Source organism: Ornithorhynchus anatinus, chromosome 16 (genome assembly GCF_004115215.2).
Source record: "Ornithorhynchus anatinus isolate Pmale09 chromosome 16, mOrnAna1.pri.v4, whole genome shotgun sequence".
In the NCBI taxonomy this organism is placed as follows: domain Eukaryota; kingdom Metazoa; phylum Chordata; class Mammalia; order Monotremata; family Ornithorhynchidae; genus Ornithorhynchus; species Ornithorhynchus anatinus.
The window spans coordinates 27745141-27766675 of record NC_041743.1 but is presented as its reverse complement, the minus strand read 5'-3'; the positions used below and the strand labels follow the sequence as shown (position 1 = coordinate 27766675).

General features: G+C 43.8%; 1 protein-coding gene across 1 annotated transcript in view; it reads left to right on the top strand.

Moving 5' to 3' along the window:
• Positions 1–4979, top strand: part of TRUB1 (TruB pseudouridine synthase family member 1) — a 30983-nt gene extending 26004 nt beyond the window's left edge. The window contains exons 8-9 of the mRNA XM_039914328.1: positions 3061–3151; positions 3607–4979. Coding sequence (XP_039770262.1) covers positions 3061–3113 — 53 coding nt within the window. The 3' untranslated portion in view covers positions 3114–3151; positions 3607–4979. The remainder of the gene's footprint in view (positions 1–3060; positions 3152–3606) is intronic.
• Positions 4980–21535: the final 16556 nt, after the last annotated feature.

Genomic DNA, 21535 nt, shown 5'->3' with positions numbered 1-21535 from the left:
TGATTAATACTCTACTGAATTATTTGTAACAGTAAAATCCATGTTACACCGCTTAATTGAAGTGCTTATGGGCATAGCTGAAGAACTAATCATTTCTAAAGTAACCGTTTGTTGAAACTGAATTCGTTCCTTAGCTGTAGGTTTGTCAGTAACCGTCTTAGAATGAGGCAAATTTGTAATGCATATTTTTTAATGAGCCCAGATCATTATCACCTGCTGATGCAGGGGGTGGTGGGGGGCCTGGGAGTGGGGGGTAAATGGCTGACAGCTTTGCCTTGTATTTACCAGAAAGAACATCTTCTCCAACAAAATGGAGTTCATCTCTGCCAAAATAACATCTTCAAAGGTCTCAGCCCCTGGGCCCCTTTTGGTGGGTGGCCCAGTGATCCTTGCTAATGTTACCGTTGACGTTAGAGTATTGTTAATCGTTACAGAAGCAGCGTGGCCTATTGGCAAGAGCACGGGCCTGGGAGTTAGGTTTGATTCCCAGTTCCTCCACTTGCCTAAACTGAGAGTTCATTCAGCTTTCCTATTTCTCCTCTTTTGTTTCACATTTCTTATGGTAATATTTTTGCTCCTCAGCTTCGGAAGGTGGTTTGAGGACACACAAATCCGTCAATTTTGTTACCTGTTACCAGCTCTGCTACAGGGTATGGTGGAGAAGGAGGTTGAAATGATTGGCTACAAACATCTGAGTAGCTGTCAACATTTTCATCTTGGTGCAGCCATTCATTAAATTTAAAAATTCCTTGGATCAAGAAAGGAAGAAAATCAGAGTCTCTAGGAGATTATAAGGTGGCTGGCATGGGAACCTTAGGTCACACAGGCGCTTACTGTGTGCTGACCCCTGTACTAAGCACTTGGGTGAGTACAGTATAACAGAGTGGATAGACATAGTGGCTAGAGCACAAGCCTGGGAGAAAGTTGTGGGTTCTAATCCCGGCTCTGCCACTTGTCTGCTGTGTGACCTTGGACGAGTCACTTCTCTGTGCCTCAGTTACCTCACCTGTAAAATGGGGATTGAGACTATGAGCCCCACGTGGGACAGGGACTGTGTCTAACCCGATTTGCTTTTATCCACCCCAGTGTTTAGTGCCTGAGGCATAGTAAGTGCTTATATATCATAATAGTAATTATTGTTATTACATGTTCCTGCCCACAGGGACTTCACAATCTAGTGGGGCAGACAGTCATTAAAATATATTATGGCTACGGACATACGTGCTGTAGGGCTGAGGATGGGTTGAATGAAAGTTACAAATGCAAATGCAAAGTTGATGAAGAAAGAAGAAGGGAGTATGGGGGAATGAGGGCTTAGTTTGGGAAGGCCTCTTGGAGGAGATGTGATTTTAATAAGACTTTGAAGGTGGGGAGAGTGGTAGTAGACAGGATCCCTGCCCACAGGGAGCTTACACTCTAGAGGGACAAAAGCTTGTGGCTGGTGCAAGCTCTCCTAGGAACCGAGTTGTGGAGCCAGGTCTCCTGACTGAGTTCCCCTGCTCATTCAACTAGGCCATGGTGCCTCTCCAAGCAATATTAATAGTTTATATTGTGCAGAATTCCCACAGACGCTCCAAAACTATAGTATTTTCCCATGATTCTGAGTTTCTGTCTGCTACTCTCCCTGGAGAGCTGAAATAATATATAGGCCTGCCCTTTTAAGACCCAGAGAGGGTATAGAGAGCCAGCATGGCTTAGTGGAAAGAGAATGGGCCTGGGAGTCAGGACCTGAATAATTCTGGTTCTGCCATGTACCTGCTGTGTGATCCTGGGCAAGTCACTTAACTTCTCTGTGCCTCAGTTTCCTCATCTCCAAAATGGGGATTCAGTACCTTCCCACTTAGAGTGAGCCCTGTGAGGAAGAAGGGGTTGTGTCCAATCTGATTATCTGGTTTCTATCCGAGGGCTTAGTACGGTGCTTGGCACGTCATTATATGTAAATAGGGACCTGATTTTCAAGTTAACCTATGTATGTGAAATCTGACTGCCGGAGATGGAGTTTTTCGTTTTCACTCAAGATAGGCTTCAGGTTTATACTATATTAGGCATTTGTGGCACGAATTCCTTTGAATTTTCCATATGGATTGAATGATCCAAGTGGGATTGCTGTGATGTGCTGGAGTATGTACTCATCAAAGGTGGTATTCTCCTCAATTGAGGGTTTTTTTTCTTTCAGTTGTCACAAAAAGCATCTGATGGGCTGCGCCTTGAGAACAAAATATGCCTGAAAGTGTTGTTCCATAACTCTGCAGTAATGGTGTTTTTTAAAAAAAACAAAATTTCCTAGGTGGGTATGTGACCCTTTGAAAGGCCGCTGAAGTTACACAGAGGGATGTGTGCTGGAAATGATTCTTGGTTTCCAAAGCCCCCAGTTTTACAGACAACTAGCTCATTTTGCAAATAAGGCAGTATCTGCCTAAAGGTTAAGTGAATGAGGTTGTACTTTCTTAATGTTTGCATTTCTCCTTGGAAAATCTTCACTATTACCTTGGGGTTGTAAAATATTGATATGGGTCATAAAAATGTGAATGTAAGATGCATCCTTATGTGCAAAAGATTTCTCAGAATTCGCCTCTGAAAGGTTTCGGAAATGATTTTGTTTTGGCCTATGTCATTTCTGCCATCCCTGAAGAGCCTTTTCATTTTGAAATATCGAATCCTGGAAAATAGCCATATGTCGTATTTTAAAATGTACAAATAATCTTGCCTTCTCAATGTAGAAAACTCTTTAATTTGAGTCACAATGAGCCGTATGGAAGGGCTTATTGTTTTATGCTCTTTTAGTCGATCTACACTTCGGGTAAACATTGTATAGGGCACTGAAGCTCATGTTCCTCTGGTGAATGGTCAGTTGTGAAAGAACATCGAAATCCACCAAGTACTGGGCTACAGACTTAGAGTAGTCGCCTCTGAAAGTTAAATGTTGCAATTACGGCAGAGAGTAAGATTGTCGACGGTTAATAGTTTCAGGTATCAGAATTACCATAGTGGCCAGAGAGCCCCATTAATTAGGAGGAAGAATTAACTACTTCTGTCTTTATTATGTTATTTCATGCGCAGCCCTCGTTTGGATCACTGGCCCACGGTGCTTCATTGGGGATCGCCGTCACTAGCGACTGCAAATACGAAGGACAACTGGGTGTGGGAGTGTGTAAGTAGTAGCAGCTTCATCTCCGATTTTCAAATTAAATTCATTCAGTCGTATTTACTGAACGCTTACTGCAAAGCACTGTACTAAGCACACTCCTCTTAATACGATCTTGGCCTGTAACTGCACACGCATCAGGACTCTCCGGCCACGCAGCGTGCGAGGGGCGGCGGTCCACTGCCGCTATCTAGATCACGTACATACCCTTCTCTCTGCCGGGCTGCCAGTCAGCCCCCAAAATATCTCCCAGGCCGGGAGATCTTAGAGCCGGCTCTGTAACTGGGAATTCAACAAGCAAAGCCTTGCTTGTGATTTTCAGAGATTCCAAGCCCTGCCCACATTTTGTAGGAAAGGGGGGAAAAGATCAGCATAAATCATTGAGGTCGATTCCACACGACATTTTTCTTTTTTCCCGAAAGAGTATTTTTCTCAAGGCAGTTTATTCTTCCTTCTGGCAGGACCACAACGTACTGTTCCTAGAAGATGAATCTCTGCTGTTTTTAATGGCCTGCCAAGATGATTCCACCCCTCGGTTGGGCACAAGCCTTCCAACAGGAAATTATTCTTTAAATCTCGTAGAAAACCTTTAGGCTGGTTTGGGGCCAGCGGGCAGGAGGTCTGGAACCCACCGTCTTGTGGCCGAAGGCTCTCGGGCCGAACGGGCAGGATCCTTGTCATTCGAACGCTCTGCCTCTCGAGTCCCCTCTAGGCCCAGGACACCCCGGCTTCCAAATCTCTGCTAACGGTGGCCTCCCGTGAACCTCAGTTGCACTTGCTGAAAGAGGTTTACAATAAACAGAGCAGCAGATTAACACGACCAGCTACGTTTTGCCTCCTGGCGCTTGAAGAGCAGGAAGACTTTCAAATGGGCTTTGATTCAGAGACAGAGGAAGCGGTCAGGTGGATGGCAAGCAATGGTTAATGAAAATTGTCAACTCAGCCGGTTGGGGAGGGTTCACCTGCTATAACCCTTTTATTAATGAGCTTGGAATGGAGTAAACAGGAAGTTAATGAATGATGCACATGCAAGAGGGTATTGCAAACCCTGCTTAAAGACAGAACGACAGAACTATGTAAAAATTGCAGGGGGTGTAGAAAAGGCAACACGGAGCAATACATGAACCGAAGCTAACATCTGGAGAAAGATAATCAGATGCCCAGATGTTTGAGGGGAGGCAAGGCCAAAAGGAAGCCAAGAGCCAGAGCAGCATTGTACTCCGGCACACAACGAGGTTAATATCTTAGGGTTCTGATTTCAGATGAAGAAACATTGTCCCTCTATTTAACCTGAGTGAATTTTCACTTGGAAAACTGCATTCAGTTTTGGACATTTCATTACCTGGCTTAGAGAGGCAAGCTGGAGAAAGTTGGAAGAGCAGCCACAAGAATGATTAAGGGGCTATAAGGATTGATTTATGAGTAAAGATTAAAAGAATTAAATATGTGCAGCTTAGCTAAGCGAAGACTAAGAAGAGACCAACTAAATGTCTACAAATAGCAGAAGGGTATAAACATAAAAGAGGTAAATTAATTATTTAGAAAGGAACAAGGAAGTGTGCACACAGTAATAGAATAAAAATGTAAGCTTTGTATAAGGGAAAAATTCCTGATAGTGAGATCTATTAGCTGATATTCTGCTGTTCCAGGATAGCAATCCCTGGCTTGTTGCTTTTAGCCGGCCCCGATGTGTCTGCAACAGTTCAATAATTGTGGTATTTAAGTGCTTACTATGTGCCAAACTATATGCCAACCACCATACTAAAGGATAAGATAGATATAATTGGGTTGGACCCAATCCCTTTGAGACATAGATCTCACAGTTTAAGTAGGAGGAACACATTGTGAATCCCCATTTTACAGATGGGGAAACTGAGGCCCAGGGAAGTGACATGCCCAAGGTCACACAGGAGGCAAGTGATGAGGCAGGGATTAGAACCCTGGGTCTCTGATTTAAAGGCCAGTGTTCTTTCCACTAGGCCACGCTACTTCTGCTCCTAAGAGTCTGCTGGTATGCCTCATTTTTGCTGCCTTTTACTGCATTTTACTGCCTTGAATAGATTTATCTCTACTCATTTATTTCTACCTGTCTGTGCAATGGCATACTTATGGCCTAGTGGATAGAGCCCAGGCCTGGGAGTCAGAAGGTCATGGGTTCTAATTCTGGCTCCGCCACTTGTCTGCCGTGTGACCTTGGACAAGTATCTTCACTTCTCTGGGCCTTAGTTCCCTCATCTGTAAAATGGGGATTGATACTGTGAGCCCCACATGGGGCAGGGACTGTGTCCAACCCAATTCACTTGTATCCACCCCAGTCCTTAGTACAGTGCCAGACACATAGTGCTTAAAGAGTACCTTAATGATAATACTGATGGCATTTACTAAGGGCTTACTATGTGCCAAGCACTGTTCTAAGCACTGGGTGAGATACAGGTAATAAGCTTGTCCCATGTGGGGCTCACAGTCTTAATGCCCATTTTACAGATGAGGTCACCGAGGCGCAGAGAAGTAAAGTGACTTGCCCAAAGTCACACAGCTAAGTGGCAGAGCCGGGATTAGAACCCACAACCTCTGACTCCCAAGTCCATGCTCTTTCCCCTAAGCCGTGCTGCTTCTCAATAACGCAGTGCCTGGCACATACCAAGTGCTAAACAAATACCACAATTATTGTTATTATTATTATTACCCTTGGGCATGTGATGACTTCTAAGGTCCTCAGTTGTCACCCGATCTTCTGTGTCCCATCTCTCCAATCCACGTGGCCCTGAGCATGTTACAGTGTAGGACCCCATTGATATGGAGTGTGGAGACAGTCATTTTCTATTGAGGCCCCCATTAGAGCATGCAAGTGATCCCAGCCCTCAGGAATTCACAATACAAAACAGAATAAACAAAGTCGAACTTTGCCTTTATACTGGGGTGTTGGATTTCTTGTCACCTTTTTTCAAGGAGGGCTTGTCCGACTGATTTAGTCTCTCCATTTCAATGAAAAATATCTGAATTTAAGTCGCTCAGGCGTCTGTTTTATTTTCAAAAATTACCGGTTTCGGTCACTGTTTAACTTGTACGGATCACAGTCTGCCTTCTTGGAATACATTTGCATGAATAACTGCATAAGCCGCCTAAAAATCTGTTTCTAATGCAATTCCCTAAATGCGTAAAGTATTAGATTGCCTCACCCCATTGGCTCACACATTGCTAAGGGCTTTAAAGGGATCCTCGATTTGAATTATTTAATGGATGTGGCAGTTTTAAAAAAATCAGGACCCTGTTTTTGGTTAGTTTCATTAGTATTTCCACCCCTATATATAGCCCTCTCCTATAGTGCTGACTTCACCAGACAGCTGCAGCATCTGTGGGAAAACAGCACCCAAGCATTGATACCTGGAGTGAAACTTCACACCCATCGCCTTCCTAAATGATCTCGATGCCTCTTATGTTACTTGCACTTTTCCTTTGAAAACCAAAGTTCAAGTCCTCCATTTAAGGACCCAAAACTCCATATTTTCATTGTGCTTAAAAATCCCTGGGATTGCTCTGTTTTCACAATTCGTATGGCCAAAGAAGAAAATAAAGATAGGAAGATGGAAAAAAAGATGCTGTGTCTTAATTTTTTCTTTTTTTTTGCTTTATGCAGACATGACCTGAGAGAGAGAGGTCCAGGTTTTGTGATTTTTTTTCATCCATCAACATTCAAGTTGCACTCGAATTAAATGCTGATGCTCATCCCCTGAGCTCATATACTGGTCATTTTCCATTGTTTGAGTCTCCTCATTTCATTGTCGATTGTATGTTTCCACTATGAGAGCGCAGTATTCATTCATTCAATAGTATTTATTGAGCGCTTACTATGTGCAGAGCACTGTACCGAGCGCTTGGAATGTACAATTCGGCAACAGATAGAGACAATCCCTGCCCAATGATGGGCTCACACTCTAATCGGGGGAGACAGACGGCAGAGCAAAACAGAAAGAAACAAAAGCAAGACAACATTATCACAATAAATAGAATCGAGGGGATGTACGACTCATGAACAAAATAAATAGGGTAATAAAAAATATATACAGATGAGCACAGTGCTGAGGGGAAGGGCGGAGGGGGAGGAGCAGAGGGAAAGGGGGTAGCTCATTGGCCTAGTGGAAAGAGGATAGGTCTGGGAGTTGGGAGACCTGGGTTGTAATCCCAGCTCTGTCACTGACCTACTGTGGGTGACCGTAGACATGTCACTTAAAACCTCTGGACCTGCTTCATCGACGGTAAAATAGGGATAAAATAGATCATGTAGAGTGAAGGACAGTGACTGTATCTGATCTCATAACCTTAAATCTACTCCAACGCTTAGGATATAGTAAGCCCTTGGCAAATGGTATATTGTATGCATGCAATACATATTTGACAAATGGTGTATTGTAAGTATACAGTACCTATTATATATCTGTATAAATTATGTGTGCTGATATAATATATGCTAATATGTAATGTACATTATGTCTCACATTATACCTTCCCCAGTGCTTAGTACAGTGTTCTGCACACAGTGCTCATTAAAATACAACTGATTGATAAATGCCATAGTTATCCCAAAGAGGCCCAGTAATAGGAATCCCCATGACTGCATAGAGGATTTTCTTCAGAGTGATATATCTTGCCGTAGAATAGGGCAGAGATAGATCCATTTGATAGACCACAGATATGGGGATTCTTAATAACCCAAAACAATTATCTGCTAGGAAAATATCATCAATGGTATTTTTTGAGCACTTATAGTATGCAGAGCACTGATCGAGATCATTTAGGAAGGAGATGGGTGTGAAGTTTCACTCCAGGTATCAATGCTTGGGTGCTGTTTTCCCACAGATGCTGCAGCTGTCTGGTGAAGTCAGCACTATAGGAGAGGGCTATATATAGGGGTGGAAATACTAATGAAGCTCACTATACTGCATTCTGGAAGGCAAACCCCAACTTGTACCTGGCTGGGGGAAAAGGCAGTGGGAGTGTGATTGTGGATTTAAACTCGGTAGAAGAACCTCTCCTGCCAATATGGGTCTTTTGGCATTGGATAAACATTTCCGCTAATAAATTGAATAAATTATGTCTTTTAATGGGGCAAACGAATGAGTATCCTGTTGGGGTAACACAGGTTACTACTTACCCACAACTTTGGTCTTGAAACCAGCAAGTTTCGCCGAGAGCATCTGCGATTGATATAAATTGTCCTTGCTTTGTTTCTGGATGCTTGATCACTGCTGAATCTGGTGGGGCAACGGGCTGGAGGGGAGGAGTTGTTTTGAAGTAATTTCCCTCTAATACTAACCCCGCATTCCAAGATCTAAAAGACATGGAACTGAGAAAGCTAAATGAAGGATTACATCCTCCAGAAGATTCCCCAGCTGCCCCAGGGGCCCGGAGTAAATGTTCACATTCCTCTTGCTGAGCATCCAATTGTACCTCCCAGTGCGGAATGCCCTGGAACGAGACCCCTACCCCATTTTCATTTATTTCTGCCTTCGTTCAACCCACTTTGCAAACAGCTCCAGCTTCCCCCACCTGCAAAGACAGCCGCGCTGCTCTCACGCAGACATCTGTTCAGAGGGCCTCCCGAGCTCTGAAAACGTGACGCTTCCGTCCCCATCTCCGTCCTCCGTCTGCCCGAGGAATAAAAATGGCCCATCAGCAGTAGGTCACGAAATGAGGTTCAGTGCAGGGAGGAAAACACTAAGCAGGAGAGGGAGACTGCGAGAAAGGGAGGAGAACGTCAGCCTCCAAACCCAATTCTTGTCCTTTCTCCGGGAGACCATTTGTTCAAAAGGCTGGAAGCCCCGGGGGAGCAAGGAAAACTGAATCTGGGCTCAGTGGAAAAAGCCAGTGGTAACTCGCTAAACCAAGCTCTGGTCCATGTCCATGTTTGTTTTTCATTAGCTCCTTTCTATTATCGGTCAAAGCCAAGCATTTTCGATCCCTCTTTTCCGCTGTGCCAGCATTGATTAAGCCAAGGGAGAGAAAATGCGCATCAAGGCCGCCACAATTACTCCTGTTCTGACAAATGCAGTGTGCCCCAGCCCATTTGCACAGAAAGGAAGGGTGATGCCGCCAATGGTCTCGTTCTGGAGCAGGTGGCGAAAACTGGGTGGTTTTTTTCTAAAAAGGGTTAATAGACACGGTCGGTTTTGTTCCCTCAAATGCGAATCCCCGACTCGAACTGCCTGCCCTCTCCTTGCAGCGGAGAGTAGCGTTCTGATAAATCACTTTTTACGTGTCAGTAGCTATTTTGCCCTAGTTTCTTCGCAACAGTCACCTGTGTGACACCGACATTATAATTCAAATCGGAACTCCCGGGAGGCCACTGAGGTGAGGGCTATGCATTTTCTGCACTGCTGGCTCTCTGAGAGGGTAGAGTTGGAGTAATGCTGGGGAAAAGAAAACTCCTCTGTAGAACAGCCAGGTGCAGGAAGCTCTCTACGGGCCCAGCGAGCGGCCCTCTTCCGACTGAGAGGGGTGGGGACGAAGCCCCAAGGATTTCAACCCACTCTTTCCCCCCACTGGTGGACAATAAATTTTCACCAAAATTCGATTACATTGATTAGTTATTATGCTCTTATTTTCACCACATCAATCAATGGTATTTATTGAGCACTTACTAGGGCAGAGCACTGTACTAAGCGCTTGGGAGAGTACAGTAAAAGAGAATTAGCAACACATCCCCTGCCCGTAATGAGCTTGCAGTCTAGAGGATGAGCACGTAAGTGACAAAATACTGCATTTTCTCACACAGTTGCCTCTATCAATCAATTAATCAATCGGATTTATTGAGCACTCACTGCAGGCAGAGCACTGTACTAAGCAATCGGGAGAGCAGAGGTGGTAGACACATTCCCTGCCCACAATGAGGTTACAGTCTAAAGGGGGTATAGTCTACCACATAACTGTGTGCACCTCCCCACTTCTGAGTTTTGAGGCGGAAATTATTTTTTTTTTTGTACTAAATATCTGTCATTGTAAGTAGTGATAGAGCAGGGCAGAGTAGGAAGAGAGGAAGGGTCAGAATGTGGCCTCAGTGAAGAGACAGATTCATGCCCGGGGAAGGGGGGTTTCTTCTTCTGCAAAATGGGCAGTGTTCCAGGGCAGGAAGAGGAGAAAGGGAGGGGGGTTTACCATAATTCATCAGTGTCTCTTTTATGCAACACTTGGAAGAGTGCAATAAAAATAAGAGATGTCATCTCAATTAGAGAAGCAGCGTGGCCTAGTGGAAAGAGCACAGGCTTGGGAGGCAGAAGGACCTGGGTTCTAATTTCGGTTCCGCAGGTCGGCTCTGTGTCCTTGGAAAAGTCACTTAACTTTTCTGTACCTCAATTACCTCATCTATATAATGGAAATTAAGACCGCGAGTCCCATGTGGGTCATGGACTGTATCCAACCTGATTATCTTGTATCTATGCCAGGAATTAGTTCAGTGCCTGGTACATAGTAAGCGCTTAACAAATGCCATTAAGAAAAACTACCCTCATCTTTCCCTTGCTTCTCTCCTTTCTTCCTAGTTTTTTCTCCTTTTGTTTTTTTTCTGGTCCCCTTATTGTTATATTTCATTCCTTGGGTAATAGTTCATCTCTTGTTTTGAGGTTGCAAAAAGTGGAGCAATTACACATGTAAATCCAGTAGACATTGATGTAATTAATCAATCAATCACATCTCCTGACTGCTCACTGTGTGCAGATCATTGTACCAAGTGTTTGGGAGAGTACAATATAATGGAGTTAGTAGACCTGTTTCTTTCCCTTAAGAGCTTTTTGTCTAGAGGGGGATACAGACATTAATATGAATAAATTTTGGATTCGTACATAATTACTTTTGCTGTAGAAGAGCTTTCTGAATTATAGAGGCTGTCTGTTAGATACACCAACTGTTTCCCCTTCTCTACTGTTTCTCTAGGTTAAACTTTCAGTAAAACCAGCTAGCTACAGTTCCAAGATGGAAACTTTATTTAGGCCGAGGCAAAAAGTAGCTTAGTAAAAATCAGGGCTCTGCCACCTTAGCTATTCACGGCATTAAATGTCTCCCAACGTTCATTGATCCATTTTGATTAGTTATCAGAACCTCCTGGTCTTGGACAGGAGTTTCTGGCCAGTCAGCATCCTGCCACTCTTCCCTCGGGCCCCTCCCTGTAGCCCAGGATTTTTCAGGAGGACGGGAGAGAAATTAGGGAGTAAGGCTTCCCACGGCCGGTGCGCTTAACCGCAAACTACCTCTCTTCTCTGGAGCCCCTCCCTCTCTCTTGACCCTTGACCCGTTCTTCCACCCCCCCATCTGCTGTCAACTCTGTCCTGCTGCCCTTGCCATGGCTCTGGATGTCACCAACACTAGAGAATCCTTACTGTCCTTCCCCACTTTCCTGTGACCCTTCATTTCGTTGATGAGATGTGCTAGCTACCCCCTGCAGTTATGTCCATGCACACACCTCGGGTCAATGCCCTGGATTTTACGTCCTTATAAATTCTTCTAGTGATTAAGAACTCTTCCAGGAATCTCCGCTTATGCCATCGAGGAGGAGAGCCCAGGGCAAAGGAAGATATAAGACTGTGAGACAGACTAATTCTCCCAAATAGTCTTCCTTCTTTTTAAAACATTTTATTAACTTTTTCATGAATTATGCAATGTGTAGAAGGCATAAAACCTAAAAGTAGCATTAATATCAGACTTGACCTCTAAAATTACTTCATATCAAAGAACCACATTTAATCTCCATATTCACCAGTAGTTACCAGAATATTTTCCTGGATTTAGAAATGCAATGGGACAGACCCTGTTGGACTTGTTAATAAAACCTGCTGAGCACACACTCACTGTCTCTGACTTCTCCCTTTCCCTCCCCTCCCACCCCATCGTATATGGAATATAGAGACAACTTTTGATTGTTCTGAACCCGCTCACCCAGATCTATTTTAACATTCCTCTTGTCACTTGTCTTTGCCCATTTCACTGCTTCCGACCCTCCCCTCAAAAACAGGAAGGTAAATGAGATGACGCTTGATCAGTTTTGTTTCTTTTCAGCAGTTCTGATAAGAGGGGAAAGGAGTCGAAACAAGTGACAAAATGAGCAATTCGGATTCTCTGTAGGTTTCATTTACCATGCAATCATTGCTATCGTTATCAGAGAAAATCCAGAGTTCAGTATAATCTTTAGGGATAATTAAGAGGGAGGAAGAATTAGCCCAATTAGCTCATCTAAGTTCACACCTCCCCCGTCTATCTCAGTGGCAGGGCTGGGAATAGAACTGAGATTTTCTGATCCCTCGATTGCTGGACCCTGGGGCTTCATCTCCGCTAAGCAGGTCATTTCTTCTCATAGTAGTTGTAATAATAACAATTGTAATTATAGGGCTTGGTAAGTGACTTCTATGTGCCAAATAGTGCTCTAAGCTCTGGTGTAGATAGAAGTAAATCGGGTCGGACACATTTCCCGTTCCACACGGGCCCAAGTAGGAGGGAGTAGGATTTCATCCCCATTTTACAGATGGAGTAACTGAGGCATAGAGAAGTGAAGTGACTTAACAACTACTCCTACTGCTCCTCTGCTATTGCTGCTGCTGCTACTTCTACTACTATTGTTACTAGTAGTAGCCATGCCTAATGGAAAGTGTACGGGCCTGGGAGTCAGAGGATTTGAGTTCTAAACCTGCTCTGCCACTCACCTGCTCTGTGACATTGGACAAGTCACTTAACTTCTCTGTGCTTCAGTTCCCTCATCTGCAAAATTTTAGGTAGGGTTTTCATCTCCACTGAGATGAGGATCCTTATCAATACCTCTTCTTCCTCTTCCGTAGACCGAGCCCCGTGTGAAACCCGATTATCTTTTATCTACCTCAGCACTTCAGTCGAGTGCTTGGCAAATAGTAAACACTTAATAAATAAGACAATTATTATTATTACTACTACTCCCTCTTGCTCATTAAATTGAACCGGGGACAAATAATCACACCACATCTTGAAATAAATAGAGAAGCCATTTATTTTGAGGGATTCAAACATAGGAAGACAGCATTTCATGGCTGGAGATGAGTGGAGGATATTATTCCTTTGAAAGTGACGCAGCATGGCCTAGTGGATGGAGCGCAGGCCTGGGAGTCAGAAGGACTCCCAGCTCCGCTACTTGTCCACCTTGTGACCTTGGGCAAGTCACTTCACTTCTCTATGCCTCAATCATCTCATCTGTAAAATGGGGATTGAGATCGAGCCCCATGGGACAGGGACTGTGTCCAACACGATTATCTTGTATCTACCCCAGCACTTAGAACAGTGTTCGACATAGTAAGCGCTTAACAAATACCATCGTTATTACTGTTATGCAGACGGGGAAACTGCCTGGATTAAAGTGCCATTATCTCCAAGACTAGAGCTGTCTTCTCTGAAACTCCCCCCCACACGCAACATCCTTATCAATTCAGATTTATGGAGGATGGCTGGAAACACATACGTACCCCAGCCCCGACCATTCGCATGAGGTTTCCAGGAGACGCTACGATTTGGGGAGACTCAGGCCCTCACAGTACACGCTATCAGAAAAGTGTTTATTTTTAATCTTCCTCTGGCCGACTTGTCCGTCTGCCTGATCGGGAAGGGGCCATTCCACACTTATTGCATCCTGTGCAATGTTGAATCTCTCAAGTGTGAAGCATCGCTTGGCTTTTCCCAAGCAGAACTGACAGCAGATGACATGCGGTTGCTAAGAGAATGGATTTTTCTCTGAATTCAGTTCTGCTTGGAAGCAGCTGACCGGCTCCTATTGCTTTAATGTTGTTCATTTGCCCTTGGCTGATTTTTAGGTAAGGTTTTCATCTCCACGGAGACGAGGATCCTTATCGGAAGCCTCTTCAATGGCTTTTCTTTAAGAACTAGGTTACCGACCCTAAGGAAATGGGTTATCTTCTGAGACCTACAATAATTGATGATTTTATCCAGGTTGCTGATATTACAAGAAATGTTCTCATTGTACAGCAGAGGCTTCGCAGGAGTAATGCACTCCAACCAGTTGAAGAACTCAATTTTTCTCCCGTTTCTGTTGCCCGATTTGGGGGCGAGAAAGGGGTAATCCTTCTAGCACATTTTTTGGTTCATGTACAGAAAGAATCTCCCTCTGTGCATTTCAACAGTTGTGCCGGGAAAGGGGGATCGAAAGAATGAAAGAGTAGGCGGATTTTAATATAACCAGTCCAGGTTTTGGGCTTACTTTCTGACCCGCTAAACACATATAACACACTGGCATTTTATAAATGTCTTATATAATGAGAATCTTCAGTTTCTGTTTCATTAAATGTTTATGGGACAGATGCTTTAGGAGAGGAAAAAGATGGAAGTGGGCAAGTGGGACAAGGGTTGTGAGGCTGAAAGGATAGGGTAGGTTTCGAGGACAGATTATGAGGACAGATTTTGTGGAGAGCTGTGAGTGGCTTAATTTGGGGACTTTTTTTATGGTGTTTGTTAATCCCTCACTGTGTGTCAGGCACTGTACTAAGTGCTGGGGAAGATTCAAGTTAATCAGGTTAGACACAGTCCATGTCCCACATGGGGGTTCACTGTCTTAATCCCTATTTTACAGATGAGGTAACTCAGACACAGAGGAGTGAAGTGACTTGCCATAATCACTCAGCAGAAAATGGCAGAGCCAGGCCTAGAACCCGGGTCCTTCTGACTCCCTGGCCCAGGCCCTATCCACTAGGCCATGCGGCTTCTCTAGGGCAAGTTTGGAAAAGTCATGTGGGAGTGAAAGGCAAGGGTTTCCAGTGGAATGGAAGTAGCTGAGGCAGTGTTGCAGTAAGGGGGAGAGACTTGAGGTGCCAATGGAAAGATCAAGAATCTGATCAGTGAGAGAACTGAGAAACGGTGGCTCAGTAGACCGGTCTGCGTTATCCAGGGCTCACACACACACTCACAGATCCACACTCTGCAACACACAGATGCACACATCAACACTCACACTTAAATACTCAGTGACCCCACACTTCACTGCAGGTGGATTCAGGGAAGCTGGACTGTTAGATGCCAGGTTCTGCATCCAATCTTTTCTGGAATCCCCACTCTGCTCCAACTAAACAGACACTGTCTGTTGCAAAATTAGGACTAGAAAGAGCCCACCTGGCTATCTCTCTAACTGGGCCTCCCCTCAGGCGAAGACCTCCTCCATGTTCAAGAAAACATTTTCTGAACAAAATACGATTTCCCAAACATGAGTAAATCATTCCATTTAAGACAAGAGCTAGTTGTCACTGTGCTTTTAGATCAGAGCTGCCATCCCCGTCCCCATTTAGTCTGTAAACTTCTTGCAGGCAGGGATTGTGTCTAGTCTGTTGAATTGTACTCTCCCAAGGGTTTAGTACAGTGCGCTGCATACAGGATGCACTCAATAAATACCATTAATTGGTTAATGTCCAAGATCAAATGGGCCTTTGGGGATCTCCGTCATTTTTTAAACAAATGGTACAACAAAATTTAAGGTTGTATGTAGCCTGCAGGGTAAATATTGATGGTAACCAGCAGCATATAGACTGTTCTAATGAAGGTCAAGTGATTAAAAACAATGAACTCTTCCAGAGACTCTTTCAGGGTCTTTTTATCCACCCCTCTCTTCTTTAGTGTCATTTCTCTTCTCCCTGTCATTACTCTCTGTCCCTACTGATTTAGCCATGGTGGGCGAACATTACATGAACTGAGAATGTGAATATATGGGTCTCAACTGGATGATTGCTAATTCTGAAGGCACACCTCATATCTGTGATGTATAAAACTATATAGGCTTTCTATTGTTTTTAACTGTGGTATTAAAATTCCCCGCTATTCTTTCCAAGTCTAAATTGTTCTTGATTTACATAGTTCTTAAGAGCCCACAGGGATTTCATTTAAGTTTCCTTTCCCATAAGGATAAAGACTTCAAACCATCTTCTTTACCACTTTTTTTGCCCCCCAAAATTAACGTTTGCATATGTGAAGTAAAATCTGCCCGTGGAAATGACAAGCTGAAATAATTCCTAAAGCCTCTGGGAAGAGAAGGTGTCTAAATGATATTCACCTTTGAAATCACTTGCTCTGCTGTGGATCTCACTCCAGTTCTTGCTTTCTTGTAATTCTTGCAGGCTTTGTCATGTCTAAATTTAATCACAGAAAACATCAGTATTGTCCTTTTAAATGTAAGCCCCATGGCTTGGAGACTTTGTCTTCTGTATGTTCCGGATAGTGTCTAAGATTTCATCAGTGGGGTTTGAGTCTTTGTTCCCAGTGCAATTTAACAAGCAAGAAGTTGTAACAATAATAATAAATGGGACATTTGACTACTTATTATGTGCCAAGTACTGAATAAAATGCTGGGGTAGATACACTCTCCCCATCGCCCCGTCTCTCTCCCTCTGTTCTACCCCCCTCCCTGCCCCACAGCACTTTTGTATATATGTACATATTTATTATTCTATTAATTTTATTAATGATGTATCATTTACATTGATGTCATTGATGTCCATTTACTTGTTGTTTGCTTGAGAAGCAGCGTGGCTCACTGGAAAGAGCACGGGCTTTGGAGTCAGAGGTCATGGGTTCGAACCCCGGCTCTGCCACTTGCCAGCTGTGTGACTTTGGGCAAGTCACTTAACTTCTCGGTGCCTCAGTTCCCTCATCTGTAAAATGGGGATTAAGACTGTGAGCCCCACGTGGGACAACCTGATTCCCCTATGTCTACCCCAGCGCTTAGAACAGTGCTCGGCACATAGTAAGCGCTTAACAAATACCAACATTATTATTATTATTATTATTATTGTTTTGATGTGTGTCTCCCCTCTTTGAGACTGTGAGCCCATTATTGGGCAGGGATTGCCTCTGTTGCTGAATTGTACTTTCCTAGTGCTTAGTACAGTGCTCTGCACACAGAAAGTGCTCAATAAATATAATTGGATGAATAAATACAAGAGAATTGGTATTTCATGGGTCTCACAGTCCAAGTAGAAGCTATGAGGACAGGTGGTAGGGACAGTCTGTGAGGACAGATTTACAGGGACAGGTTTTGTGGAGAGGCTGTGGAGGGCTGAATTTTTTTTTTCAGTGCATTTGTTAAGCACTCACTATGTACCAGGCACTCCACTAAGTGCTGGGTTAGATACTAGATAATCAGATTGGACACAGTCCGTGTCCCTCATGGGGCTCACAGTCTTAATCCCAATTTTACAGATGAAGTAACTGAGGCACAGAGAAGTGAAGTGACTTGCTCAGGGCCACACAGCAGAAAAGTGACGGAGCCAGGATTAGAACCCAGGTCCTCTGACTCTCAGGCCTGCATTTTTTCCACTAGTCCGTGCTTCATCTTACAAAATACTTAGTCCAGTTCACTCACACAATAGAGTCTCAATGAATAATGTGGATTGATTGATTTTGCCGTGAGGGAGAATTCCCAATGTCTTTTCTCCCTCCCATTCAGACTGTTGAACAGGAACTGTTTCCAAATTGATTACCTTGTATCTAGAAGCAGCATGGTCTAGTGGATAGAGCATGGGTCTGGGAGTCAGAAGGTCATGGGCTCTAATCCTGTCTCCGCCATTTGTCTGTTGGGTGACCTTAGGAATGTCACTTAACTTCTCTGTGCCTCAGTTCCCTCATCTGTAAAATGGGGATTAAAACGGTGAGCTTCATAGGGGTAGGGACTGTGCCCATCCCAATTATCTTGTAACTACCCCAGCGCTTAGAAAAGTGCCTGGCATAGAGTAAGTGCTTAACGAATATCATTATTATTAATATTATTGTATCTGTCCCAGGGCTTAGTACATTTGCTTAGTGCTTAACAAATATTATTATTATTGTTGTTATTATTGAACATGGAGTATATTTGTTAACTCTCCTATGCCACTGACACAGATGAGCTCATATCACAGACATGGAAATACTAGCTAGGACCAAACATTTTAAACAGAAGAAGTAGTGCAAAATATCATCGCTTGCATCCCCGCCAAGCAGCGTCTTTTCAGACCATTTTCCTACGGCTAGTTCTGACTGTTTTCCATTCAAGATTGCCACTCAACAGGTTGCCAATAAAGCAATTATTGATTTAACCCTCACCCTGGGAAAGCTACGTCTTGAGGAAATGCCTTCAGTTGCTAAGCACAGTCAATGAGAAATAACAACTTTCTGATTAAACCTGTGGTTTCTAGCAGACTTTCTGCAGATGATTTAATACTGAAATAATCTGAATTGATTAGAATATTACAATATATCTTTACAAAATCCAACAATTACAATTTCCTGGCTTAGTTTTTCATTTCAATTGGTCAGTGCCTTAGTCTTCCTTCATTTCTGAAGGCAAAGAGAAGCAGTGTGGCCTAATAGATAGAGCAAAGGCCTGGGAGTCAGAAGGATCTGGATTCTACTCCCAGCTCTGCCACTTGTCTGCTGTGTGACCTTAAGCAAGTCACTTTTCTCCTTGTCTCAGTCACCTCATCTGTAAAATGGGGATTAGGATCATGAGCGTCATGTGAGACATGGACTGTGTCCAACCTGATTATCTTTTATCTACCCCAGTGCTGAGTACAATGCTTGGCACATAGTAAGTGCTTAACAAATATCATTTTAAAAAATCAATCAATGGTATTTATTGTGCACTCACTGTTTAAAGGATAAGAAATCCAGAGCATTCCATATTGTGACTTTGTTAAGAAATTATTATCTTCTGCATTGGTTGAGCCTTACTCTGTATCGAGTACTGTGCTAAGCACTGTGGAGAGGCTTAAGATGGTAACTCAGGCCTGGTTCCTGACCTGCAGAGGACTCACAGTCTAAAATGTCAGGAGGAACTGGAGGCAGAAGGAAGAGGAACATGATAAAGCAAAACCTATAAGTTCATAAACATCTGCAAAAACAAAAACAATCAGACATGCAGGACATCACTGCAAGAGAAGCAGTTTCCAGACTCTTTTCCACTCTGTCAGGGCTGCCCTGATCTAACCTGCCAGGGGAATGGGCAGCAGAAGGGGAGTGGCCGAAAGGGAAATGAGGGAAACAAAGGCCTCAGTGAAGGGGAAATAAAGAAGGCGGGAGGGGCAGAGTGGAGGTGACTGGGGCCATTCGGAAATGGTAGGTGGCATCACAAGGGAGGATTGACAAGTCCATTTTACTTCCGATGACGTAAAACTTGACTACCTTAATAATAATAATAATGTTGGTATTTGTTAAGCGCTTACTATGTGCCGAGCACTGTTCTAAGCACTGGGGTAGACACAGGGGAATCAGGTTGTCCCACGTGGAGCTCACAGTCTTAATCCCCATTTTACAGATGAGGTAACTGAGGCACCGAGAAGTTAAGTGACTTGCCCAAAGTCACACAGCTGACAAGTGGGAGAGCCGGGGTTCGAACCCATGACCTCTGACTCCAAAGCCCGTGCTCTTTCCAGTGAGCCACGTGTGAACCTCTCTGAATCAATATTCATCCATCGATAGAGTACTATAGGTTCAAGAATCAGGTGCACAGTTTTGGGTAATTTTGGTAAAAAAATGGGGTAAACTAGTTCAAGAACCAAATCCCCATTGCTCCTCTGAGAAAGCTGGATCTCACAAACAACTTCCCAGTTTAAGGTACAATTTGTCATAGATCTTAACACCACCTGTACTGCATTATATTGCTAGTACTTTTACTACAATAATTCTCAGTACTTTGTAACTTTTCAAAAATACATCCTATGTACAGATTTCATCAGTAGGAGCAAATCGTATAATCATAAGGTTGATAATCTTTAATTATTTTAAGGGTGAGTGTGTGTGTGTGTGCGTGCTCCTGGCTTTAGGAAATTAATTTAGAATCGTCTTTTTTTTTTAACTCCTCAAAAGTCACGTGGTTGTTATTGTTCATTTGGATTTCTCCAGATTAAGTGAATACATTGATGTTTAGCTCTAGTGAATATGTGCTATGAATTGTTTATGATTTGTTTTCCACTGGAAATTAATTTTGGGCACGTTCATCTTTTATCAGATCAGTTTCAGCAGTGCTTACTGAGTCCTAGTTGTATTCAGGGCACTCTACTAGGCACTTGGGGAATAAAGAAAAGACATACAAAGAGTTTATAATCTAATAAGGGTGACAGTACACATAAATTGATGAATATTCCTAGGTTGAGGGAGAATAGATAAAATACAATAGAATCCAGTGAATAAATAACAAGTAAACAGATAAATATATGAGTGTGGAGGTGGCTGGTGGTAAGGCATGATGGGAAGGTGGGGAGATAAATTCAGGGAGTGCCTGAAGTGCGGTCCTTTTAGCAGGATTTGGAAAGAAGTCAAGGTGCAAGATGATTGGATTTATGTTCATTTTATGCAGAAGGAATGGGGTCCTCAAAAGGGGTGTAGCCTACAGGGGATCTGTAGGTCTCGAAGGTCTTGAAGAGGGGGACAGCCAGAGAGGAAGGGGTAGAGAGAAAAGGAGGCCAGAGAAGAGAGAAGCAGAGGGGAAGAGAAGAAAAGGCAAGAGAAAGAAAAAAGAGGAGAGATGAGAGCAGAGAGAATGAAGGAGTGGGGTGGGGAGTGGGAGGAGACTCACCGAGCAGCTGTTCCTGCCACTGTCACCATCACTACCCTCCTCTGCTAGTTTCCATGCCTGCCAAGGCAGAAAATGGTGGCAGAGAAAGAAAGAGAGGAGGAGAAGTGGAGGGGTCCTTTCCTTCTCTTCCGCTTCCTCCTTTTTTCTTTGTGGTGGCGGTAGCAGCTGCTCTCTCCCCGCCTCAATTTCCACTGGCCCATTTTGGATCTAGCCTGGGGATTTCAGAAACTCCATTGGAAATCTCCACCGGAAACGCCCACCGATGGTTAGTTTCAGCTTCAGAGGAGGTGGCAGCTGCCACTATCACTGATAAAGGAGGAGGGGATGAGGCAGGAGAGGATGAAGGGAAGTTTGAACAGCTCCTCCTCCTCCTTTCTCCCTCCTCTCGCCCTTCTCTTTCATGCTGCCGTGCCACCGGTTCTCTTTCCTGAGCTGTGGGATTCCCTCCCTCCGTTCTGGGTGGGAAGCAGCGTGGCCTAGTAGATGAAGCACGGGCCTGGTTCTCATACCCTCTCTACCACTTGTCTGCTGAATGACCTTGGGCAAGTCATTTAACTTCTCTGCGCCTGTCACCTCACCTGTAAAATGGGGATTAAATTCTGCTCCCTTTGACTTTCACTGTGAGCCCCATGTGGGAGAGGTACCTAATTATCCTGTAACCACCCAACGCTTAATACGGTGCCTGGCAACATAATAAGTAACAAATACCACCAAAAAAAAAAGAATCGATCATGGAGGAAGCTCTGCCCACAGTCCGTATTTGATTTTCAAGATGTGGAAGAAAACTCCTGAACAGATGACCAAAGAAGTCGTTGAATTGGGGAGGCAACTTAATT